Here is a 27,206-nt window from a genome sequence, read left to right as displayed (position 1 = left end):
CCTAGGCACAAAGCCAGCTGGGTGACCTTGGGCCAGTCACTCTCTTTCAGCCCTAGGAAGGAGACAGTGGCAAACCACTTGCCAAAAAAACTGCAGGGATTTGTCCAGGGAGTCACCAGGAGTCAAAAACTCACTCAAAGGCACTAGTGTGTGTGTGTGTGTGTGAGATTTGTAAGCCTTTGTAAGCTAGAGGCCATTGTATTCATATTTGATACGAATTTATGGAATACATGTTACCAAAGAGACTTTATGTATCTTGAATATATAACTGGAAACTACAGTACATCAGAGCAATTTATTCCAGCTCTAATCCTAGATAATAATAGGGATGTAGCAACTTCTAGGGGAAAAGTCTGCATTAGAACCAGTCATAACATTGACCTGCTGAGTTGTGATAGGACCTAGGTCAATTTTCAAATTGTGTACAGTAGTACCTCGCGGTACGAACGCCTCTACTAATGAACTTTTCGGGTTACGACCAGCTCCGGCCGCAAAAATTTACCTCGATGTGCGAATTCCGCCTCGGGGTACGGTCATTTTTCCGCCCTGACACGTGGTCTGCGGCCATTTTCCCGCCACGCCACACAGCGCCTGGCTGTTTTCCCGCCGTGCCGTGCGGCGCCTGGCCGTTTTCCCACCCCTGACACGTGGTCCGCGGACGCCAGAACGGATTAACGGTAATTACATTGAACCTTATGGGAAAATTTGCTTCGGGGTGCGACTAAATTCGGAAGGTGGAACGGATTAACCGGATTTACACTGAACCCTATGGGGAAATTTGCGCCGGGTTACGACCAACTCGGGATACGCCCAGAGTCACGGAACGGATTAAGTTCATATCCCGAGGTACCACTGTATTTAGAATAGCGCTTGCTGTGAAACTAGTTTGCTTTATGTCTGAAAGCTCTTTGCCTGTTTTCAATCATTTGCAGTCCTGTTTACAAAATGAAATAAAGTTAATAAAATAGAAATGCTCTCAAATCACAATTAATCTGCAACCAATTGTTAGTTTGTCTCTCTTACTTCTTGCCTCTGTATAAATATAATCCTTTTAGCGATAGACAAAATACTTTTTCTTTCTTGAAGAAAAAGAACGCTGATCCCATTAAAAAGACAAAACAACATTGCTATTACCTGTCGATGCAGCCAGGCTGTGCTCTCATCCTCGTGTTTCTGAAATGAAGAAACATAATTAAAGTATTACACTGTACTTCACATTTATTATATTTTGCTCATCAGAGCAGAAAGCAATTTGACTCAGTTCCAACAGCGGATGAGCAAGAAGAGATGAACCATCTGAGCATGCTTTAAGGGAAGGAAACATGAAAGATACACATGCTGTTCTTGGTTTTGGCTCTTAGTTAAACAAGTGAATGCATTTACAGGACAGCAGTTATCTATGGAAAGATGCAAAATTCAGGGTGTCTCCTCGTTGGAGGAACAGGATGCTACTAGAGAGACAGACAGACTGATAGACAGGCATCTTATGGAGTAGAACAGTGTTTCCCAACCTTGGCAACTTTAAGATGTGTGGACTTCCACTCCCAGAATTCCCCAGCCAGCCAAGTGGAAGTCCACACATCTTAAAGTTGCCAAGGTTGAAAAACTTTGGAGTAGAAGCTGTACCAACAGCTCCAGATCCAATTTTTCTCCAATCTGAAATTTGTCCCAATCCTATTTCAAACTAAGAGCTAATTTGGTGCAGTAGTTAAAGGCAGTGGAGTAGGAGCTGAAAGTCAGCTGGGCGACCTTGGGCCAGTCCCTCAATCTCAGCCCTAGGAAGAAGACACTGGCAAACGACTTCTGAAGAATCTTGCCAAGAAAACTGCATGGAATTTGTCCATGTAGCCGCCAGGAGTCAGGGTTGATTTGAAGGACCTTAACAATAGGTCAATAAGGTTAATAGGGCCTCTATAAGAATGGAAGTTTGCATGGAGGACTTGATTCCTATGTTCTGTAACTGCAAGGGCAGGGGTGGGAAGATGCACGTCCCAATCTTCTGCCATGTAAAATATATCCAATAATATAAATGATATTACTTAATCCCAACACTGGAAAAGACATGTTAACACAAAGATAAGCTTATCTTGCTGGCGACGAATTGAAAGGGGCACAATCTTTCCCAGGATGTCTAGTTCCTGCATCTCACGTAGGAGCAGAACACAAATGGAATCTAACAGAAAAACCTGCAACGTCCTTTAAAATAATATTCTCATGCGCGGTGATCTCCCTGAATGAAAGGCAGCTGCAAAATTGCACGGTGCACCTTAAAGGTGGGGGGAAAAATCTCTATGGATGGGATACCCGTCAAGATTGGATTTTTTCTTCTTGTTTTCAGTGTAAATGACCTTTTCTGTGAGATTCCATTTTCAGACTTCAAAAGTGAAAACCAACTACTAATACCACGGAAAGAGAGATTGTTTAGATACTAGCATTCAGAGAGCTTTCCTCCTTGTTTTTTATTTATTTGATGGTATGCTGCAAGTTGTTTTGGGATTTGAAGTTAAAAAGCAGCCTTTGTCCACTGCAAATAAATGCAAATATATACCTTTGTGCAGACACCTGTGGTTGCATCGCAGAGAGTCAGGATAGAAACATTCTGTGCCCTGTTTAGCCAGTTGACTGCAATTTTGGTGCTGGTTGCCCACTTCACCATGGTTATGTAGTACTCCCTGAAAAACAAACAAAGGCATTTAAAAACTTACATTCTACACACTTGGGCACTTAATAAAGCCAAACAAAGAGATACGACGATGCACTGATTCTGTTCCCACAAAGAATGACTCGTAAAGACCATGATACCGATGGTCGTGAATCATGGGGGTCCATTCCTAACCATCAAGGCGAATGAGTGACGTGCGTTTCATGAGGTTGTGATGCAAGCCCTGTTCATTGATATTTGTGTTATAATGTTGTACGCAAGGGGTGGAGCTTCCATCAACACAATGCACATTTGAGGACTTTTGCCCCACCTGGCAGATACTTGTGCTTTGAATTGAGTTCTCTTACCTTACTTGGCTAATTCCATGTATTTCTGGAAGAACCATGTGGAAGTGATCTGCCATTTCCACAAACATTGATGAGATAATACATTGGTTCATTTTTAAGGAGCCATTACACTCTTGGGATGGGAGGGGTTATCAAAATTCTAACAAGCTGTCCCTCTGAAAATCCACCAGAAAGATATATACAGTCCACCTTCCTTTACACTGTCGGGCAGAGATACAGATATTCCAGGATGCCATGCCCTAGTGTATGGGTTTTTCCATGATTTTCACACACATGCACACACACACCCTGAACACAGGAACATGACATCATGTAACAGAATCTCTGGGAGTTGGGTAGTGTACAAATTGAATGCATGAATGAGTGAATGAATGAATGAAAATAAACATCTCACAGCTTAAGGGAAAGTAGACTGTATATGCCCTTCTGATAACCTGTCTCCATTCCTTCCTGCAACCAATGAGCAGCAGGATAGCTCCTGAGGCTAATGTACTTGATCCAGTCATCTAAAGTGCAAAGGTTTGTGAATTCAGTTCGTAGTAGAGGGTTTGAACCCCATAGTTTGACCCCCTGGCCACCCACGTCTGATGAATCCCATTAGGATGAAACTGGTCACGTGGTGATGATTGGGGATCAATGCAACTGAAAACACCCTCTAAGAATTGAATTGGAAACAGACAAATCCAGGCACGACTGCTCTCAAATATGCATGCACAGAGGAGGCCTACAGTGTTTTCTCTGTGCATGCATGCAGAGTCTACAGATTCACATTGATGATGTTACCTAGCTGGGTCATGAAATGTCTGCAAGCAAACAGCCGAGCTCAGAGAGCGCCAAGAACTCCACAAAGCTTATAGTGGCCAGCAACAGATCAAAAGGTGAGCCTATCTTCTTGGTCTGGCTGGAATCAGGTACCATTCTAGCTTTTCCCTGCTTACAGCTGCCCCTAACAGGGTTCCTATGATCCTTTTATCATGCAACATTTTGTAATAGTCACTCCTCGCGTTGGCCTTTTCCCTCCTCATCCCACCTTCCTTTTGTTCTGCAAAAGGGAGATGCCTGTCATGTTAAATGTTAAATAAATAATTCAGCAATCAGGGGAACAGGCAAACAACATCTTTATTATCTCCCCTATCACTGTAAATTGTGAAGTAACAAATCACATGTCACCTGTAAACACACAGTTTATGCTTCTAGGTTGGTGATGCTATTGTTAATTCAGATCAGCTTTGTGCAAAACTCTGGAATTGTGCAGTTCTGGCCCAAATGGCTGAGATTACATTAGGCACCAATATGAATCAAGTGTTAAAAACAGGTGTTATGAATGGGGGAAGAGAGAAGCAAGAAAGCAGATTTTTCTCAAAAGTGTTGCTGAAGAAATAGATATCAATGTGGATTGTGACTTGTCTGCTTTTTAACCCCAGAAACAAACCCTAGAACAGGCAACAGCAAAAGGCTGCTGTCTCAGCACGCTAATGATCTAAAATTTGGTACAGGGGAAAATAATGGAGAAAAAGAAAGGAAGCAGAGACAGGATAAACAGGAAATTTTATGTCTGTCTGTCTGTCCGTCTGTATATAAAAATAAAAAATTACATGTATCAAGTTTTGATGATAGGCTCAGTTCTTCTAGTTCCTGGGATGTCTTCCACATCTAGTAAATGGTAATGCTGGAAATTTTAGTGATAGGACATATTTATTATGATTGGTTAGATTTCTATGCTGCCTTTTCTCTAGCAGCCCAAGTCAACACACATCAATCACACCACTCTGATTTTCCTCTGTAACAAGCAGATCGGGCTGAGAAAGAATGACCAGCTCTAAATCACCCAATGATATTAAATCGAGTAGACTCGATCCTGGATCTCCCAAGGCCTATTCCAACACCTGAACCATCCTGGTGACTCTCAATATATTTTAGTCTACAATGAGTCACCTCCAACTACCTTGAGCACATCTAATCACCTCTAGCCAAAATAGAGAAGCACCCAGAGACCAACAAAAAGCCTTAATAGGCTACAGAAAATCACAAGAGACTAATGTCTATTACAAGTTCCTTTAGTAGCTAAAAGGATGATCATGACTCTTGGTTATAAAAAGATAGTCCTCTATTTAAAATCCAGGTCTGGTTAAAAGTAAAGATTTTTTTTTAAAAAGGGAGAGAACCAGAACCTTGAAGTCTGTTAGCTGTGAACATCTAAGCAGCAAGCGGAGCAGACCCTCATCTTTCCCCATTGTAATAAGACAATGCCTTCTTAAATAATGACATTTTTTGCCTTTGTACATCTCACATATTCCATCTCACAAAGAAGATCCAAGTTTAGGGCAGAGTGTAAGAGCTTTGTTTGGTGTTAGACTTTTCTTTACTGTAATATCTGAGGCACAATTTGTGCAGCTTTTCTCTTTAGAACTGGGAAGGGGGCTTGGGATAAAGAAAGAGCCCTGCCAAATGGCGAGTTCGACAGACCATGCTGCCTGATCATATTCAAGCGGAATCCGCAGGTCAAAGCCATCTTTAAATTATCATACAATAGCTTTTCACACTGTGTACAGTCCATACAATTTTTATGAGTTCATTTGTTTGCCATAAAATATGCATAAGGAGCTGTTGCTCTCATGGCGATGAATGTGCTGCATCGCTGGAGAAAACGCCTGCGTTTGGAAGGGTTTGGCTTTGCATACCAAAGAGTCGGGGATCGAGAAAGGAAGATGAAAAATAATAAACCAGAGATTAATTCTGCAGCTGTCAGCAATGTTTAGCACAAGAATTTCAGCTGCAGAATGGGAGGACAGGGTATACTGAGTAAATTTAAGGACATTTGCCAAAGGAACTGAGAGAGGGAAGAAAAATGTAATCCCAAAGTGCAGGTTGGACAGCTTAAATCGTCTCTCTTACCCCAAATTCACCAATAGGATATTCTGAACAGCAGGCGGGTAGAATGAAACAATTCATACAAGCCAAGACAAATCATTGTCAGATCTTTTTCCCACCTGACCCTTTCTTCCAATGATCCAAGGCAATTGGAATACGGAGAATTTTCAGTGGTGCTTGAGGTCTATGTTTGTGGTAAATAGCAGTGAGAGAGGTGAAAACTAAGATTCTTACGTGACGAAGGAACCCCTTTGTATTGTTTCCTCCCCATGTGATTAGACGGAAACCTTGGGGTACAGTGAGGAACTAAGGGCAGATCTACACTTCCTGCTTGCCCCATTCTCAGTAGGGGCCACCAGCTACCTCTTGGTGCAGGAATGGATGACTTTATGTTGGTGGAGGCTTTCATGGCCAGTATCTGTTGGGCAATGTTGGGCTTCAGGGTTTAGTGACCATGGTCTAGACAACAGATTTCTTGTGTAGCAGACCACCTTGCCTCTGAAGATGACAGCCACAGTTGCCAACGAAATGTCAGGAAATCTGTTGTCTAGACCACGGTCACTAAACCCTGAAGCCCAACACTGCCCAATGGATGACTTTGTTTTCCACCCACTCCCAGCCCATCACAAATGCACTTTCCTGTTTTCCATCCAGAATGGTCTTAAGCCCTTCCATGTGGATGGGCTGCAGGCTTCCTTCTGATATAGTGACAGACACTGGCTACAGCACCTGGCACATTCCTCCCCTTCAGTGGCTGGTTGCTACCTTGTGCAACCATTTCATTCCAGGTTGCTCTACTCTCTGTTGATCAGGAGCTGCCTTTTCAAATTATCCTGCAGTTGCTCCAGCAATGACCCATTAAGTCAATGAACTTTCCTTGCCCTGTATTCTTCACTGCTTCTAAAAGCTCATTGCTCCATTCAACCCTTACAGCTCCCAGCGGGCACCCATTTGGTTTTTGCCCAGGCTAAGTGAAGCATGCTCCTTTGCTTTGCCTCTCTCTACTCACAGTACTGCCAATATTCCTATTCCTTCCCTCCACCCCAATATGTCAGTTGCAATGCATACTAATTCTATAAAGTTGCAATGCAATACATACAAAATCTATAAAGTTTCAGTGAATGCTACTGTAGTTTGCTTCGGTGAAGCGAATTATCAGTTCTCGTTTGCTAAAAATTTTCTATGGAATTCCTACTGTGGAATGTAGGAATGAAAGACTAAGATGTCCCCCTTTTGTCTGATTATTGTAGCACCAGAGCCAGGATGATACACTAAGGGAACAACAGAAAAAAGAAAATGTCTGAGATAGTGTCAAAGGAAAGAAGGTGGGAAGGTGGTGTGAAGGCATCCATGTGTGCAAACTGTGGAGTCCTTGGTGCTCTCTGAGCTCAGTTGTTGGCTTGCAGACATTTCATTACCCAACTAGGTAACATCACCAGTGTGAGAGAGTGTGGGGTTTACTCCCTGTTTATATACAGTATCTTGCCCTGCCAGTTTTGGTAGGAGTAAGGTTTTCTCCTTGGTAGTTCCTTGAATAGGGTATTGTTTTCTGCTTGATTGTGTGCAAAACTCTGAGAAAGCCAAGGAAAGGCACAAGGACTAATGAGGAGGGAATGGGCCCTAAAATGAACAAGTGGGCACAGGGAGACCCACCCACATCACAGCCATCCAAAAACACTTGCCTTCTGTGTACAGATGGGGAAAGCAAGAAGCAGCAGAATGATCAATCAGGTTTTACAGTGGCTGTAGACAAGAGCACCAACCTGGCTTTGTTGCCAACCCACTGCAATCCACACTGGATTTTTTTTTTAAAAAAAAGCAGCTTCAGGAACAGCCAGAAGAAGTACTGAAACAAGCAACTTAGGCTGCAGTGTGGAATTGCCCTATGTCAATCTGAAACGAGGCAGTGTGTGTAACAAAATCATGATGCGGGATGAATGAATCTGACAGTTTCTGCATCCAGGGGTTCTAATTCTTCCACATTCATTCATACAGAACATTGCAGGATTTCTCTCTCCCCACCCCCAAATGAATCTCTGGTTCATTATCACTACTCACTAGAGATTAACTGGCAATGATCACAAAGCTAAGGATTTCTACTTTCATACATGTCTGGAGTAACCTAGATGACATCAATTCATACTTGCTGATACACATTTTAGCCCTTTTCATTCATAACTTAACTTACACCTTTACTTCTCTGCACATATTCATCAGCTCCACTCCACAAGATCAGACCACCTTCATTCAGATGATACCCTTCTTCTTTCTCTTAAGTTTCATTGACACACACCATATAAATTTTTCTTTCTTTCATTTCATTTGATAAGTCATGGACTTTACTATGGCTGGTGTGGGTCTTCCGGGCTGTGTGGCCGTGTTCTGGAAGTTTTGTTTCCTAACGTTTCGCCAGCACCTGTGACCGGCATCTTCAGAGAGCAGGAGCATAGACAGGAGCAGTTCTCTGAGAGAACTGCTCCTGTCTGTGCTCCTGCACTCTGAAGATGCCGGTCACAGGTGCTGGCGAAACGTTAGGAAACAAAACTTCCAGAACACGGCCACACAGCCCGGAAGACCCACACCAGCCATCGTATTCCGGCCGTGAAAGCCTTCAACATGGACTTTACTGTTTATTCCTTTTTCATTGGATGTCACAGTCTTCCATATGCCATGGTCATCACCAGATATTGACCTCTGATGGCCTTAGTAGGTTACCAACCTTAATCATACCTATGCTAGTTGCAGCATTTTTACTAATGGAGACATCCCAGCCCAAATTGGACAGATTTTGGCAATATGCTACAAGAACACCTGTAAAGGTGAGTTTTATCTCCAGCATACTTACTCAGCTCTATCCAATCTAAGATATATGATCTAGAGACTAGTTTGCAAATCAACATATTGTTGTCCACATCCCAACTAATTGGAAGGTAAATATACTGAATGGACTGAGAGGTACTGAAGTAAGATCGATTGGATTTCATTCAAAATACTCCAATGGATTCCACTGCCTTGATAGGCATTCAACTGAGGTTTGAAAGTTTATTAGAATGTCCTTAAGAATTTTCATTAGAGGAATGAGATGGGTTTCATAGAGGTGAGCCTTCATTCTGATGCTATCATTACTATTATTTCAAATCCTGTCCCCAGCAGACATAAATCTGTGCCAGGCCAATTAGACAAGCCTCTCTGAGATCCAAGATGCCACCAGCTCCCAAAAGAGGGATAGAGAAGTGAAGAAAGAATAGAATTAGAAAATGGAAGGATAAAGGGTGACTGAATTATATACCAGAGTCCATCTCACACTCTCATCCTTCCTTTAAGGTAATACCATACAAACCTCATTCGTGGATCATCAGGAGGAGTCATCTCTAAAACATGAGGAGGCCCATTCAAAACAACTGCATGTAAGGAAATGCTTGGATTTTCTGTCCCAACCTAGAAGGTAAGAGGAAGACAGCATGACAATAAGGATAGAGAGTCGCCATTGAGTGATTTGTGTTGAGAGTGGGAATAGTCCATAAGCCACAACTCCACATAAAATGCCCTATTTCCCATCCCAACCCCACTGACCCTCTGGTCAGCCTGAAGCCTCTGACAAGAGCTTTCCTGGGAAAGCAATCTAAGTACAGGTAGTCCTCATTTAACAACTGCCCCATTTAGTGACTGTTTGCAGGTATGACAGTGATGATAAAATAACTTGGCGACCAATCCTTACATTCACAACCTTTGCAGGTCTGTAAAGCAATGGAAACCTAAAGTAAGATCAGAAGCACAGTCCTGGTTTCACTTAGCAACCACGTCGCTTAACGACTGAGTTGCTGGTCCCAATTGTGGTAGCTAAATGAGGACTACCCGTATAAGAAATTGTGATTCTATAATATGACCCTGAAGTGCTTAAGGCTGCAGTTAAAGTATCCATTCAGAAATAAATTTGCTTTTCTAATTGCACTCAGTTAACTCTGAATTATATTTCCTAAGTAAAAGTAACCAAATCTTGAGTGTTAGATGAACAGTCAAATCCATCCTACCTTAGGGTAGTGATAGGTTTCCACTTTAGGGTAAAGGCTTCCAGTGAACATGGGTATCTCCATTAATGGGACTCTGGAGTCGTTAATAGTTGCATATGCTAATCTTGTGCCATCAGGGGACCACCAGTGGGCAATATGGGTCTTCAGGATCTCCTCTAGAGAAACAAGAGAGTGGAAAAGAATATGGTAATATCTAAACTGTTAGTTAACAAGGAAATGTAAGGATGGATCAGAGGAGAATCCTACACAACGGGCAGCATATCACTGGGAGGGAAAAAGTAATTAGCAAAAATCTCCAAACCTATTTTATTGATAGCAGCCTTCATGAACAGCTTCCAACCTTGATGAATTTTCTTTTATGTTATGTAAAAGAATACCTCATCAAGGGAAGAAAGGAACTACCGTATAACTGTTGATCCCATGATTCATATATCCTGCTCAAGTTTGGAAGGGCTTACCCTGCAGCCTTAAACTGGGGAAAGCCCCCACTTAATACCAAATTGTTAATTGGAGTATTATTAAGGTGTTAAGATCCTTCTTTTACTTTAGGTAATATGCAATCATAAAACGTACAGTATAGCAATATAAGTGCTCAGCATGATTAGCTGTAGATGCTGCAGACTTTCTCATAACTTTCTAAAATATTACTCTGGCACATGCTTTTATAAGCTAACTTTTTTGGGTTGAACTGTGCATGATGGTGTGTGTGAAATTCTCCTAAGCGGAGGACTACATTTGGCTAAGCCCCATCCCAGGGACCATACTCCAAAAATGAATGGACAAGGCAGATTAAAACTAAATTTGCTTTGCTTTCATTTATATTTAAATTAAAATTAAATGTAAATGCCATGAGTACTCTCTGGTCATACATTTAATTTTCTCCTTTGAATCCATTAAAATTATACTTGGTTTGGTAGCAATTTAGGCAGAATGTTGTGAGTTGCACATAGCCCTGGGTCTCAGGCTATGCCTTTCTGATGTGCAATCTCTGGATTTTTGAGTATCAGCTGCCTTAAAGTTCCTGGCCACGTGGGAACCAACATGCGCGGGTTCTCTACGAACTCTACTGAAACACAGCAAGTAATGTGTTGAGTACACAGCATACTCTATCCCAAGAATCTTAGTTACATCTGACTTCGATCATGATATTCCCTTTTATTTGTAAAACACAGAAAAAGAGGGGAATATAGTCACTGAAGATAATTAAAGACACAAGAAAAAGGAACTCTAATTAACATTCACTACAGTATATTTTTCTACACCTTTTGGTCTTTGCAAATCATCCTAGCTTCCAAGATGTCCATAAACAACTTCGTATCTTGCCGTTGGCTGTTTAAACATCTCATCTCTTTCTTTTTGAGAACCTCATCAGTTCCCTCCAACCATGATTTCTTCCCCTGCCTCTCAGGTTTGGGGGGTATTAAACAGTCTACACTTTTGGCCAAATTCCATCCAGATGTCATGCAATAATAGGTTTCCAGTGGGTACCTCTTCCATTCATTATGTCTAAGAAGGAGATAATACCTAAAATATACAGGATGCTCTGAGTTTTACAAAGGCACCTTTGCTCTGGATTGCTATATGGCCTTATGAGACAGCCAGGATAGATTCATGAAGACTGGATGCATTTCATTATACAGACCAACCTTGCCAAAAAGAACAGACAAATCTACCTAAGAACAGATAAAAGCAAAGTTTCTTCTAAAGTCTCTCTGTCTCTCTCTCTCTCCTTATCTCTCTGTGAAGTATTAAGCTGAAGGAGATCGAGGAAGTAAGAAGCAGTGCTCTTAATTTAATGTGTCAAGCTGTGTTTAATCATATCGATCCATCCTGTTTTTCTGGATGAAGGTAAATATTTCAATTCATTAGCTTCCTTATATAATAGGAGAACATGATGTTTCATTAAAGCTCTGTATTTATTTTACTATAATGCAGAGTCTTCTCCAGGGTGCTGAAACCCACTCAAATAAAGTTGTCAAATCTAAACAAGCGTGCAAAGACGAAAAAAAAACCCTCTACGTGCTTTAAGACTCAACATTGATTTAAAAAAAAAGGGGGGGGGGAGAAGGGTGCAATAACCCCAGTCTCATATATATTAAGATTACTACTTGTACATGTCTGAATATCCAGGAAATGCAAGGTTTTAATTTAATTAAATGATACTATAACTCAAGGCACACTGACTTATTCTTATGCTTTTAATTTTTCATTAGTTTTGCAGTGCCTTCAGATTCAGGGGAATTCTGCTTTCACCAAGAGAAAAAGTCCCTTGTTGCAGAAATTTACATGGAACTCTCTCTTGGTTGCTGAAAATAGATCTTGAGGAGCAATCTTCTTCTCATTATGTTTCCTCTTCCAGTGCCTGAATGGTGTGGGGCTTTATAAGAAAATTCCATACGTTAAAGAGAAATGTTATTTAATAGAATTGTGCCTGAAAATTTGTCATAATATATTGTTCTTTTGATAGACCCCATCATCATCATCTTATTTATGTATTTATATTATTTATTTATATATCAAATTTGTCACCGCCCATCTTGTTAAAAAGTGACTCTGGGCAGTTTACAGAGAAGATAAAATCAATTAAAATACAATATAAAAGCAGTCTTAAATAAATAATAAATCCCAAGGATGGATGGAATTGGTGAGTAGCTCAGGGAGCGTCATCAGGGCGCCAGCCACCCCCAGGATTGATTAGAGCTCTTATCGTCCCACACAAGCTGGCAGAGCCAGGTCTTTAGTCCTTTCCATAAAGCTGGGAGGGTAGGGGCCCGTCGCACCTCTGGGGGAGAATACAGTGGTACCTCGGGATACGAACTTAATCCGTTCCGTGACTCTGGTTGCAACTCGAGTTGGTCTCAAGTCGAGGTAAAGTTTCCCATAGGGTTCAATGTAAATCTGGTTAATCCGTTCTGCCCTCCGAATTTGGTCGCAACCCAAGGCGAATTTCCCCATAGGGTTCAATGTAAATCCGGTTAATCCGTTCCACCCTCCGCCCGAATTTGGTCGCAACCCAAGGCAATTTCCTCTTCAGAGCCTGACTCCCGCCAAGCCTGCTCTGCATTTTCTTTGGAGCCATGCTAACACGCACACCAAAAACCTTCACAAAACACCGCAAAACACACCACGAGCCTCACCGAACATCTCCTTGCTACCGCGACCTCGCCCACAGGAAGCCGCGACTGTGTGACAGCAGGGAAAATGGCCGCGGATCCGGTTCGTAAGTAGAGGCAAGTTCATAACCCGAGGTAAAACTTTCCTGCCGAAGCTGGTCGTAACCCGAAATGTTCGTTAGTAGAGGCGTTCGTATCCCGAGGTACCACTGTATTCCAAAGGGCGGGGGCAACGGCAGAGAAGGCTCTCTTCCTGGGCCCTGCCAGCCGGCATTCTCTCACCGACGGGGTCCGCAACATGCCTTTTCTGCCTGACCAGGTGGGACGGGTCAATGTAATGGGGGTGAGATGGTCCCTCAGGTAGGGTGGACCCATGCCATGGAGGGCTTTAAAGGTGATAATCAACACCTTGAACTGGACCCAGAAGCAAACTGGCACCCAGTGCAGCTCCCCCAGTAAAGGTGTTATATGTACCATCCTTGGGGCCCCCAAGATTGTCTGTGCGGGAACCAGCTATAGCTTCTGGATACTCTCCAAGGGTAACCTTATGCAGAGCACATTGAAATAATCTAACCAAGAGATAATCAAGGCGTAAGTGACACACCACCACATGGGCAAAGACTCTCCTGGCCACAACTGCTACTTGCTCCTCGATCAGGAGTCGTGAGTCCAGGAGGACCCCCAGATTATGCACTGGGTCTGTCTGGGGCGGTGCAACCCCATTCAAAACCAAAGATGGTAAATTCTTGGATACAGAGAGGCCTCCAATCCACAGCCACTCTGTCTTACCAGGGTTGGTTGAAGCCTGTTGCACCCCATCCAGACCTCCACAGCCTTCAGGCACCGCAAAAGGGTGGGCACAGCATCACTCAAGTCACCCAGGATGGAGATGTTTAACTGAGTATCATCTGCATATTGATGATGCCTCATCCCATGGTGGTGGATGATCTCGCCCAGTAGTTTCATGTAGATGTTAAAAAGGTGCGGAGAGGATACCGAACCCTGCAGCACCCCACAATGGAGGGGCCGTGGGCTGGACCTCTCACTCCCAATCAACAATGATTAGGATCGACCTTGGAGGAAGGAAGAGAACCAGCACAAAACTGTGCGGCCCACTCCCAACTTCCAAGTTGACCCAAAGGGATACCATGGTTGCTGGTATCGAAAGCCACTGAGAGATCAAGAAGAGCAAGAATGGATGCACTACCCCCATCCCGCTCCCACCAGAGATCATCCATGAGTGCGACCAATGCTGTTTCTGTCCCAAATCCAGGCCTGAAACCTGACTGAAAAGGGTCCAGATAATCCGTTTCCTCCAGGATCCTCTGGACCTGCAATGTCACCATCTTCTCAACCACCTTCCCTAAAAAGGGGTGGTGGGAGACTGGACAAAAATTGTTTAATACTGTGGGATCCAGTGACGGCTTCTTGAGGAGGGGATGCACCAGCACCTCTTTAAAGGCAGCTGGGACGCTCCCATCCTCAAGGATGAATTCACCATCACCTGGACCCACCTGCATGTATCATCATCATCATCATCATCATCATCATCATCATCATCATCATCATCATCATCGTCTTTCTACCTAAAAGGCACTTAGCCCTAAAAGCACCTTTTCATTCTGCAGTGCGATTGCTAGCACACTGCTAGGTGAGCTTAAACAGAAAGTAAGAAACTAGAAATTCCAAGCATTGGACATGGAGCTTTGGCAAAGCATGTGCAAAATCAGTGAACTCAGCTTTGGAAGCCACTTCTACCTGTTGCAGCCAGCTAAAGGTTTGCCTATTTGCAGGAGCTCCAAAAGTTACTTCCAGAAGAGTTTAATTTGCATTTTGATTTAATTTACTTTTAATTAAAATTAAATTTGAGAGCCAGTTTGGTTAAGATATCAGGGTAGAAACCAGGAGACTGTGAGTTCTAGCTCCACCTTAGCCAAAAGCCAGTTGGGTGGCCTTGGGTCAGTCCCACTCTCTCCGCCCTAGGAAGGAGGCAATGGCAAACCATTTCCAAAATCTTGTGAAGAAAACTGCAGGGACTAGTCCAGGCAGTCACCAGGAGTCAAGACTGACTTGAAGGGACCTCCCCCCAATAAACTAAAATATTTTTAAAAATCAAATCCAGATAATAAGATGACTAATAGAAGAGGATACATTCTCAGGGTTGAACTGTGGAGGCACTGAAGATGTTACCTAGATGGGTAATGAAACATCTGCAAGAAAACAACCAAGTTCAGAGAACCCGAAGACTCCACAATAAGATGATTTTCCAGTCAAACACTAGTAATTATTATCTTTCCATCATGTTTATCTACATCTATAATTTGGAAACAATTTCAGAAGATCCCTTGGGGCATCACACTCAAAGTTTTAGGAGTCCATGCAGATATCTGGAGCTAAGATAACTTGGCTGGGTTTGGGATTTTTTTTTTTTTTTTGGTAGCTACTGCTTCGTCTTACAGTTAGAAATAGAAGAACCGTGACACGAGATTTCTATTTCTGTTCCAAAGATGTCATTAATCCACTAAAACAGGTTGCTTGTTTAAGTTAGAGAATGCATTATCATCACTAAAAACCACTGTTCAAAGAGATATTTATCATGTGTAAAAATGTGAGCTGGGGATCTCTGGAAAAAATATGTCAGACATACATTTAACTATTTGACAAGCCTCCATCCAACATGGGTAGACAAACCTAAGACTACTGGCCTACTTTGCAGAGCCATTGTAACTATTACAAATGGTGAGTAAATCATTGGTATGGCACTAAAATCTTGCTTCTCCTCCAAGAACCCAAGGTGATCCACCTGGGTCTTCCCTCTACATTTTTATCATCACAACAACACTGAGTCTAATGCTGTAGGTTAGACTGAGGCACAGTGAACTTCATAGCTGAGGGAGGGTGTGAATAATAGTAATAGAAATAGAGACGGGGGAGGAGGAGGAGGACATGCTGCTAAGTAGGGTTGGACCTAATTGGTACTTGTTTGGTAAGGTCTGTGTAGCCACCGGGAGTTGAGAGCTCAACTCAACATGGTATTCAGATTAAGAATATGTCATCACACAGATGAAATCTTGAAGCATTCATAACAAAAGAACAGAGACCTGAATCTAGATCAGAGCCAATAATTTTAGCCCAAGGCCCTTCTTTTATTGGCCACAATAGCTGTGGTTCTCCATAGTGCCTATAAATTATTCCAAGGGATAATTTCAGCTTTGTTTTAAGTATCCACCACAAGCCTTCAGCGTTCCCGTCTTTCTTCCTAATATTATTTGACATGATGCTTTCATTAACTTTCCTATAAAAAGATCATAGTATCAGATTCCATTTTTCTCCTCCCAGCTCCACCCGCCCCCTGCACAATCTGTCACTGAACAGGATCAATAGTGCTCTCTTATAAAGAGAAGAAAAACAAGCATGTTCCTTTCAGCCTACACAGTGTCTAGCCTCGCTGCAATTTTCTGCCAGCACGAACTGTCACTCAGATTTGATGTAGTGCATGATATATTTATTACAGACAATGTTGTGCCTCTACAATGGCGAGATCATGTATTTTCAACAGCTCTGAATGGCAACTCACACAGAGAAGCAATAGATATTTATTAAGTCCGCATTCTAATGCAATGGGCCATCGCAATCAACAGTGTTTTTGCAACTGAGGGGCAATATTTGAAGCAGCATCTGAATAATAAACCTTGCTTTCTTTTTATGCTTCCTGATCATTATATTTTATTTACCGAAAAGACTGTATGCCAGCTTTTGCCTGTATGGTGCCTTCTGAGCATGCTGGATTAGAACTCCCACACACACTATGCTCATGCGGGATGGGAATTAAGGGAGATGTAATCCAGGACTTCTGGAGGTCTCGGATTGGCAAAGGCTGTTAAGGCAATAACACTGGAAATTCTTCTCTAATTTAATGGACAGAGACACGAATGTTTCACATGGAACACTTCTGCTCACAGAACTCCATATACAGGAAGGTAAAAGTAATAAGTCCTTTGAGTTGGGATCAACTCTTGATGGCTTCATAGATTTCTTGGCAATGCTATCCAAGTGGTTTGTGATTGCCTTCTTCCAAGATGTATTCTTGACTTTCTAGTCTAACCTACAACCCTTAGATTTCCTTTGGTCTCCCACCCAACTAATGACCAAATCTGTCCCTGCTTAGCTTCTCAAGATCAGTCAAGGTTAGCTAGGTGCTGTCAGCTAACGGGACCATGCAGGAAGATCCAATCATGAATCTCCCTGTCTAACCTAATTCATGAAATAGCTGGGGATTTACACCAATTTAAGCCAGAGGCGGGCATATCAAAGCCTTAGGGCCATAGGTGGTTGCTGAATCCATTTTTATGACCCACCAGGAAATCTCAGGGATAGAGGCTGGACTGGGAAGTCAAGACATATCACAAACCACTTTCATACTATTGCCAAGAAATCAATGAAGCCACCAGGAGTCAAGCTCAACTCAAAGCCTGATATCAGAATAACTAAACATTTCTGGCACTGTTTCTCACCACAGAACAAAAGACATAAACTGAAGCATAACATAAACAAGATTTATTATAACTTTTAAAAACAAAGAATAACCTTCAACTTCCCTGAGAAAAAATCTTGGCTCCAAGCAGATGCAGGACTTGGTCCTATTTACTTGTAATCCACATTCCACCTATTGAGGTGTAGCCCCTGGACAGCTAAACGGTGGCTACCATTAAGCCCTAACCTGGTTTTGTTCTTAGCTTAGCCCAATGTGTGAACCCGACATTGTGGCTTATTCAACAACCTGGGCTTAATATTACGTATCTGAGGGGAATAAAAAAGGATGGGGGTGAATTATTTATTTATTTATTTAATAAATGTATATGCCGCCCATCTCCCTCTCCCAAAGGGTGACTCTGGGTGGCTTCCAATTAATGATGCAGTTTACCTGGAGGCAGGTTGAGCTTCACATGAAATAAATTGAAAATATGTAGACTGGTAAAGTGAAAGAACATGTAAGAAGAGATGTTCTGTACACTCATTTACTTTCACCTCTCATCTAGCTCAGAGTATTAGGACAGGACAAGTAATTAATACAATTTCAAGTTTCTTTGTTTACAGTTGGCATAGCTAACATCTTCCATTCTCATCAGGTTGCAAACATGTCCCTGAGAAAATGAAAAAGCTGGCTGACCAAGGTCTTATTTGTCACAGCCTGGGAGACATTATGTGGCTGGAACAAAAGAGGCAAAGAGAATTAAAAAGCCCCAAAGAAGAACAGCCAAGTTGGCCTACCCAATAAATGAAGTCAATCTCTTTAAAAATCCTGCTCAAGTTCAACCTACTCTCCCTCATTGCTATCTCTGCAAAGAAGTACAATGTATTCAACCTTATGCAGAGAAAATCCCATGTTTGTTCATGGATCTACACTCTACGCTCTTCCCACAACACCAGCTGCAATTCATCTGGGGTGCAGGCAAAAGAAAAAAAAATCTGGCTTAACATCTCATAGATGTTTTCCATATTTCTGCATTCAAGAGAGCTGAAGAGCACATTCAGGTACCACTTCCTCCCAGCTCCCCTTTCACATCCCAAAGTTGCGATACTGGAGTGGAAGCAAAGCTGAGCATGCAACTCTCAATAGTCTGAGTAGGTCCCTGGTCCTCTAGCACAGGCCCACCTCCATCAGTGGAGAGATCATGCCACCACACTGATAGAGTTTAGAAGTTGGGGTCAGTAAGAATGAAGCAGAAGAAAGGCATAATGGTGTCAAAATAAACTTAGGAAAACATGGTAGAGCTCAAAACTGGATGGAATCCAGCACATAGTTAAATGTATCTATTTCTATTCATTTTACTTGGTTTCAAGAATATTTAGCAACTCATTGGATTGTAGCTGTAGCTGCTCAATCTCCTTTTCTTCCCCAGCGACAGCATATATGCAATTTTCATTCTCTATTGCTTTTTGGTGACATTCAGAAAATAATAGCACGCCATGGGAATTGCCTCATCCTTCTCGACACACTGTTCATTTAATATCTTACGTTTTCTGTTTTTGCAATGCTTCGCAAATGTACGTGCTGTTTCAAAAAACAGATTTCTAAATAGATGTCTCTTTTCTGGGGTAATTATAAACTGGGGCATAGAAGATTTTTTTAGGTAATGAGGTGGCAGATTCTGCTCCCTTGGCATTATTAAAGCCAAAAAAGCGAAGTTCCATAACTTATATGTGATGGAAACTCCCTTAGGTAGGAAGTGAAGCTGCTATATGGCACCAATAAGAATCAGGTACCTTGATATTATTTATTCATTCTCATGGTGATGTTACAAAGGAATCTTGAGCTCCCATAGCTGTTTCAGAAGGGATTTCAGAGGTTTATAGTAGGACCACCGGCAACTTAATTGAAGCATGATAGACTCACTAAACAGGAAGCATTTCTTATCTCTTACTCCATGTTCATGGACGAATTCTCAAATTGTGAGTTGCAACTCTTTGGGGATCACAAGCAACTTATGGCGAAGACTGCAAATTTGTTTAAAGCTGATTAGGCCTGGAGGCAAAATAGGAGTGCTGTCAAAACTCACTCTAACTTTGCGTAAGCAAAGCAGTATGAGAAGCCTAGAGTAAATTTGAGAGATGGCTAAACCCATGGGTCTAGCCATCTGTCAAAACCACCTGCCAATCACATTTGTTCCATTTGATATTATTTACCTATTTAGCTATTCTTTCATTTTGGTTATTAAGGTAGTCAAATGATTTAGGGTGTTACAGTATCACAAAGCATGAGAACCTCTGGATTAGCTTAAATTGGAATAAAATAAATGGTAATCATAATTATCATCTTAGTATCTTAATTCCTAAAAAAAAAAAAAAGTTGGCCAAACAAAAGGGTCTAAGGATACTATTGAACATTGCTTAAGCTAGATGCGTCCTCAAGAGACAGAGTTTGTCTCTACCCTTTTGGTACATTGTTGAAAACTGGTATCCTCCAAATGTGTCATGCTCCATTGGAAATGCTGGAGTGGTGCTTATGGAGAAGACAGCTGGTATAGTAAGATAGTGAAAAAGTTGAGCTATAAATCTTGCTATGAACTTTCTAAGCACAGAAGAATGCTAACTTTTCTTAAGAGGGTTGCTGTAAGACAGATACGCTCAATTTGCTACTGAGGGATCACACGCTTCCTGAATCTGTTGGGTAAAGACTCTCCCACTCTGTCACTTGCAAAGTAGTCCAGATAAGAAGCACATCCAGAAGTACTGCCTCTAACTTTATTGTAAGGTTACATTAACAGAATCTTGCAAGTCTGAAAGTACATCTCTCCCCCCTCGCCTTTACAGCCCAAGAAACTAGGGAGGGTCCCTTTTGAGACGTTTGCCAGGCCGCCATTCCTTCTGCGGGCTCAGCTGCCTCTTATCTGACCCTTGTCTAGTCTGTGGCTCTTCCTCCTGTCTCCCAAGGTCATTCCCACATACCATTGCACATTCAGATTTATTACTTTCCTAAGCTTACGTGCCATTCTGATCATAAATGACGCTGAGCAGCATTCCTACCTGAATGGAGTAGTTGTTCTTCTTTTTAGTATTTGTCCTTCTTGACTACCAGGCCTGCTTGCTTTCTGCATGGTGCTTACTTGGTTCACACAGCAATGCTATCAATGCATGATGTGACAAGGGGTTTTGTTTAACAGCTGGCCTGCCACAAACAGCCTGTGACAGATTAGGGCTGAAAGGGAGTGACTGGCTCAAGGTGACCCAGCAGGCTTTCTCCCAAAAGAGGACTAGAACTTGGGACTTCCCATTCCTAGGCCAGTATCTTAATCACTACACCACTTGGCTCTCCACATACCTGAAAGCAGTTACTAGGATTAAACAATATGCAAGAAGATATCCACAAAATATTCCAGGTATCACTGAACAATCAATCCAATACACTCTATCTTGCAGGAGGGATCAAAAACAAAGATGCCACACCCTGAAGGCTTACTGAAAAAGCCAAGTCTTTATTGCTTTTTGAAAACCCAAGAGAGTTAGGCTCCATTGCCCACCAGCAACAGCCCCACACATCCCCTCGTTGCCTCATTCTGCCACCTCTTTGTATATGAGACGGGCGTGTTTATATACATGGGTGAAATAGTTGGTTCCCAGACTGATAAAGAGTCAGGAACCCATTATATGGCAGCTGCAAGCTTCTCCATGATCAGCGATGAGCGAAGTCACATAACTCCTTGCTGGACCACAGGAAGGCCATCAGAAAGAAAATCAAAACATCTCCACTCTAAGGTACACACTAGGAAGTATTGGTTCTAAATAGGAAATAGTTCAGTTGCTAGAACTCTTGTAATTCTTCCTATTTTTCTTAATACAGCTTGCTAATGAGAACTCTGTGAGAATCATGCTTGGAAAAGCACACCCTTTTGGACAACTGCCAAAGAGCCTGAGAATAGGTCACCAGGTATATGAGGGAACTGGGGCAGAACTAGGAAGTTTTGACTAATTTTATAATTGGGAGTCAACTGACATCAGACGTGGATCATACATCACAATAGCCTTAACATGATGGGTGACTCCGGTCACTATGGTCTATAAATCAGCCTAATGTATTGTCTGTAGCCAACTAATTAGAGTGCATTCAGTAAATAGAGCTGGTTGGCTGGTTAAACAGACACCTTGGTGTGATACCTGAATCCTGTGTATTTTCATAACACATTGAACCATAAACTAATTACATGGGCTAAGATGTTCTGCTAAACTCTGCTAAACTCTCTAAATAATCAGTGGGACAGTTGGTGATCTGCAAACTGAACCCTAATTTCAACTAAGGTAGTGCTATTTAATAAGTTAATATCAAATGCTTTCAAATACTCTTGTCCCCGAGGATTGTTCTGAGAGGGGCACAAATAAATAAATGCACTTATAAGTGACTTATAAACAAATACACACTCCTAGAATATCGATGAATTAATATGAGTCCTCAAATATTAAAAGCAAAGCCAAACCCCATTATGGCTGTAAGAAATATTCTTTCAATCACTGAAAAACCTGAATATACTGCAGCTAGATAGTACAGGGGTCTGGAGAAGCCACAATGATATCAGGTGAGTGATTACATCATTGCACAAATGAGACAAATTATGTCATTCGCACCACTCACAGGTGATGACAGGCTGGTGCCTGTGATCCAACTTGCCCTCCCTGGTGGCTGCTGATGAAATATACATTCATGGACCTTTATAAAAAGCTTCATCTACATGAATCAAAAATAAATGGATCAAAAATAAATGGAATAATTCCCTTCTCACCTTCTTCCTTTCCAATGATCTCTTTAAATTGAAAGGAAAAAAAAGAAGCCCGGAATTAAAATTAGGTCCCCCCTCCTCCACAAAACAACAGTCATCCAAAGCAGCTTCAACAGATCAGAAGCTAATCTTGGATCTTCTCTGGCAATAACAACCATTTCTAATTAAAGCCGTCCTATTTGCATTTACATTGTTCTGCTGTAATCACAAGATGATTCTCAGCTGGAATCTTTTCAAATTAGGGAAACAAAAGGATGCAGTGAGAGACCCATCTTGGATTCATCTTGCCGCCAGGTGGTGCTTTCTTTTTAAGAACTGTGGATTAAATAGGAAGGAAGATTTTTGAGTTTGGTCATGAGCTATGAACCACCCACAGACATTGGCTGGTGTGGGTCTTCCGGACTGTGTGGCCGTGTTCTGGAAGTTTTGTTTCCTAACGTTTCGCCAGCATCTGTAACCGGCATCTTCAGAGGGCAGGAGCACAGACAGGAGCAGTTCTCTCTGTGCCCAGGGTGAGGTGACCCTGTTGTGGGTATTTATAGAGATCAGCGAGGGTGCCTGAAAGGTGTGTGTGTGTGTGGGGGGGGGGGGGTTGGGTTAACGATTGGCTGCTTGTTTTGGTGTCAGAATATGTGTGTATCTTCCTGGGAGTTAGGCAGGGTTTTTTCCATTGAGTTGTTAACGAGTGGCTGCTGAGGGTGATTAGCATGTACATTGTATGAACTGTTCACACTCCTGGTGGTTGAGCTGAGTTCGTTGACTTTTTGCAGGCTGTACTTTTCAGGATTGGTAGCCAGGTTTTGTTGATTTTTAGACTTTCCTCTTTTTTATTGAAACTGTGCTGGTGTTTGTGAATCTCAATGGCTTCCCGGTATAGCCTGGTTAGGAAACAAAACTTCCAGAACACGGCCACACAGCCTGGAAGACCCACACCAGCCCTCGTATTCCGGCCGTGAAAGCCTTCGACAAAACCCACAGACATGCTTGTGTGAGATTTGAATTCCACTTGATAGCAACAAGAGGCCCCCTTAAGCCACCCTTCTCCAACGTGATGCCTTCAGAAGTTTGGGACTACAAATCCCAACATTCTTAGCTAGCTGGTAGTGACTTCTTTTTAAAATGCATCTTAAATGATACATCCTTAACAATGTAAGAATTATCATTACCAATCACATCTTGATGCACCATGGAAACACTCTCTCCATACCCGTGCAGGGTTGCTAGTACTGACTTACAAGCTACAAAAATATTCCTCGCCAGTACTTGGTGTGATCCAAAATTGATAGCTTACCAATTCCAGAGGAAATCTGACATCGCAGTAACAGGAAAGCACAAGTACACAAAATAAATGAAATAGCTGTAATAATTACAAGAGTTACAAAATTAGAGTAATACAACTTCCAGTATGTCTATTTCTCATAAGTATAAGAGAAAGTGAAGAAAGCCCCCAAACCCTTTTTTATAGTTTTCTGTTACTCTTGGGGCACTTCTATACCACTATTGTTTCTACTTCCTGATCCCTCACAAAGTACTTTGAAATCAAGCCATGATTGTTTCTCCTTCAGCCAAACTCAAAATGCAATGGATCATGAGCCAACCAATGCTCTCCCTCCAACTGACCAATAATGGAGTGCACAAAATGTTTTATCAGTCAGTGTCTTCTTCCACAGGCCTGAGAGGATCAACTAGCCTCTCTCCTCCCCTTCACACAAAAGAAGACAATTTATTATTCCCTCCTCCCAATTAATGTTTGGATGAATTGTATGGATTGGTGGTAAAAAAATAATAATAAGAGGTTGTCATGAAGGGAATCTAGGCTTAGGAAGATGATGATTATGTTAGATTTATATCCCACTTTTTGTACAAGAAGTTATGGTAGCATTCATTCATTCATTCATTCATTCATTCATTCATTCATTCATTCATTCATTCATATTTATTGGCTACCCAACTCCAGTGGATTCTATATAATGTTACATCCTCCTATTTTTTCCCCAGAATTATAGACTTGTGAAGGAGGTTGGGCTGAGAAACAGTGTGACTGGCCTAGAGTTACCAAGGAAGTTTCCATGGTTGGGGGTAGATTAGAACCTGGGTCTCCTAGTCCAACACCTTAATCAATACACCACACTGGCTCTCCATTATAAAAATTGTAAACAAATGTAAATAAATGCATTGAAGCCCACTAAAAGCTTCCTGGCTGCTAAGCCACCATTTCTGAATTGCACTGAAAAGCTCCTATGAGCCAAGAAGCTTAAATGATAGCAAGTCAGCAATTTTACAACTGGGGGCTTTTTCTTTTTAAATATAAATTTTATTAAAGGAAAAGTTTACGTACCATTAAAAAACTATGGAAACATAAAAGGAAAAGTATAAAAAAGAAAGAAACATGAAGGAATAAAAGAAAAAATGAAAGATAACAAAAGAAAAAAGAGGAAAAAAGATATCTAAAGAAGCAACTTCTGGCCTTCTTTGCAGCAGTTACAAACATAGTAATTACCATTTCCACCCTTCCAAATCACGGTCCTCTTCTTCCCATTAACAAACCTTTTTAATCAATAAATCCTGAAATCTGCAATTTTGCAACTGGGGGCTTTTTCCGCTCACGGTTGCATTCTGCCCCTCTAGCCACTGTGAGAAGATGAGGCGAATACTAACCAATGCACACCGACAGCCCCCAGGAAGAACATTAGGTTCCTAAGGGGTGGCTTGAGCCAGGAAACAATGTTAGATATGAATGGATACCAACATACCAATAGCAATTCTTGACGCCAACGCCCATGGAGAAGTGGGCTGCCCATAAGCCATCCTTAAAATTACAGCCGTTCAAAGGGAAATGCCAAATTTTGCCAGAACAAGATGGGGTCCTTTTCCATTACACGAACAGAAGCTGTCTAGACCTTGCGGTTGAGTTTTCCTTCAATATTGGGCGACCAAAGAGGGCCTGGAAGGCAGCAGACTAGTTTGAGTAATCCAGGATAGGTGTCATAGTTTGCTCTCAGACTGATAAAGGACATTGTTATACTCAGTGCAAGATGCAATGTTATTATTGAATAGACCCAACACTTTCAACCTCCCTGCTCTATTGTACTCGGGGATGTTGTATACTGATTTTGATGGAAGACTGTTCAATTGCCATAATTCTTGTGCAACTTCTGCCCTTTCTTCTCAATCAGTCTTTGCTAAAGAGGCTACGAGAGTCATACCTAGAAAAGAGAATTTGGTTTTAGGCAGAGCCTGACACACTGGGCTGCAGGAGGCTCACCTCTATCCTCCAAGAGAATACAACGGCCACGAGACTCCCCCTGCTAGTTCTCTAGATCCATTAACCTAAGTCAAGTAAAGCATGGCAGTAAATCATACCGAAGTATTTAATCCAAATACAGCTACAATTGGCACACATCTGCACTGGATCTATATAAATTTCTTCTGGCCTTAGAAAGGTTAAGAGAGCACACATTGTTATCAGGAATTGCTGCAGTTGGTAAGATGTATTACTTATCAGGAAAGTGATGGCCTCTGCCCAATATGGCCACTGGATTCTCCTGAGTAGGAAGAATCTAGGAGGACTTTCTATCTTCAGCAGAAATTTGAGCATGCATGTATTTCTGAACCTGCTCCTTGACTCAACCTCTTAATTCCATGTACTCTTCAGTCCGGACTCCTACTTGCTTGTTTCTATTGTTCTGTCAAATGCTAAAATAGATATTTCTGTGCAGCTGAATTGCACAATGATTTGGAGGGTGTGATGCAGAAGCAAACGACCTCTGCAGCCACTAGACCTATCAGTTTATTACAAAATCCATAAAACCAAGGAACAACTTGTTTCATGAAGAAGGAAACGTACCTGTGAGGGACTCAGAATAAGACAACCAAGTATTTCACTTTAAAACTGAAATCTGGCCTACTCACTTCAGGTAGCATTAAAATTAGATTTGGGATATCTTGTCAATTGTATCTTCTCCTCTGCTTCATTACAGACATCTGACTGTTATTTTGAAGCTGGGCAGGTGAAGGGGAAAAAGAAAAAATGGAATCCCACCACTAGGTGGCATGTAATATTCAAAAATATTTTCTCAGAGATAATGAGAATTTCAGAATACAGTATTGCCTATGAAACCATGGCGATGGGGAGATTAATGCTGTCAAACTCGAGAAAGAAGAACATTCTCTGCAAAAAAACAGGATGTAAGAATGAAGGGCACCTCAGCTGTTTGTCAGAAGGCTTTGGCTCTAATTCTGGATAAGCTGTTTCCTTCAAAGTAGCTCAACTGGAATAAATCTCCAAGATGGTATGTAAGGGTGCATATGCCATGCAAAATCCCATACGGCAGATTAGTTACCTCTTAATATTTTTAGCCACCCTCCCAAGCTCATATTCAAGACAATTAAAAAATAGATTTGCTTCCACTTTTCACTCATGTTTATGAACCAAACAGGGTTTCTTCTTGCATTAGTGATTGCAAATACGGACTTAGGAAGTAGCAAATGAGATTGACTAATGCAGAGCACCCAATGGGTGTTATCCATATAGAATTAGATTGTAATATGGCATATCTTTTCTCTATATTTGGGCCAGTATCATCACCATTATTTCAAGCGGGTTATGCTTAGTAGAAAAAGTGCTCTTGGGATACACACAATGAATTGATCTTCATCACTGACCAGCTCCATAAATAGTTGCTTGTCTATGGCTAGGGGGGAAGATTGCTACTAGAGAAGACATAACTGTTCCACCCCTTCCTTTACTAATGGAAAATATGTAACCTGTTCAGTTTGGATGAACTTTGCAAAGGCTTACATGCCTCCATTTATTCACATTGTGGATAACCATCATAGATGATGTTTAGGAACCCTTGTGAAACAAATGAAGATTGCAATAATTTCACTTAAAAGTGAAGATGGGCCAT

General features: G+C 41.7%; 1 protein-coding gene across 1 annotated transcript in view; it reads right to left on the bottom strand.

Annotated features, from left to right (window-relative positions):
* The window catches only part of DPP6 (dipeptidyl peptidase like 6), a 324,662-nt gene that overhangs the window by 40,090 nt on the left and 257,366 nt on the right, over positions 1 to 27,206 (bottom strand). Inside the window, exons 9-12 of the mRNA XM_088150386.1 lie at positions 9,912 to 10,066; positions 9,221 to 9,318; positions 2,549 to 2,672; positions 1,135 to 1,173 (exon numbers count right to left, since the gene is read on the bottom strand). Of these exons, the coding sequence (XP_088006512.1) occupies positions 1,135 to 1,173; positions 2,549 to 2,672; positions 9,221 to 9,318; positions 9,912 to 10,066 (416 nt within the window). The remainder of the gene's footprint in view (positions 1 to 1,134; positions 1,174 to 2,548; positions 2,673 to 9,220; positions 9,319 to 9,911; positions 10,067 to 27,206) is intronic.

This window comes from Python bivittatus, unplaced genomic scaffold, assembly GCF_059951505.1.
Source record: "Python bivittatus isolate LINGU-HERP-01145 unplaced genomic scaffold, Pbiv_v1 ctg000610_np1212, whole genome shotgun sequence".
In the NCBI taxonomy this organism is placed as follows: domain Eukaryota; kingdom Metazoa; phylum Chordata; class Lepidosauria; order Squamata; family Pythonidae; genus Python; species Python bivittatus.
This window is presented reverse-complemented; position numbering and strand designations above follow the sequence as displayed.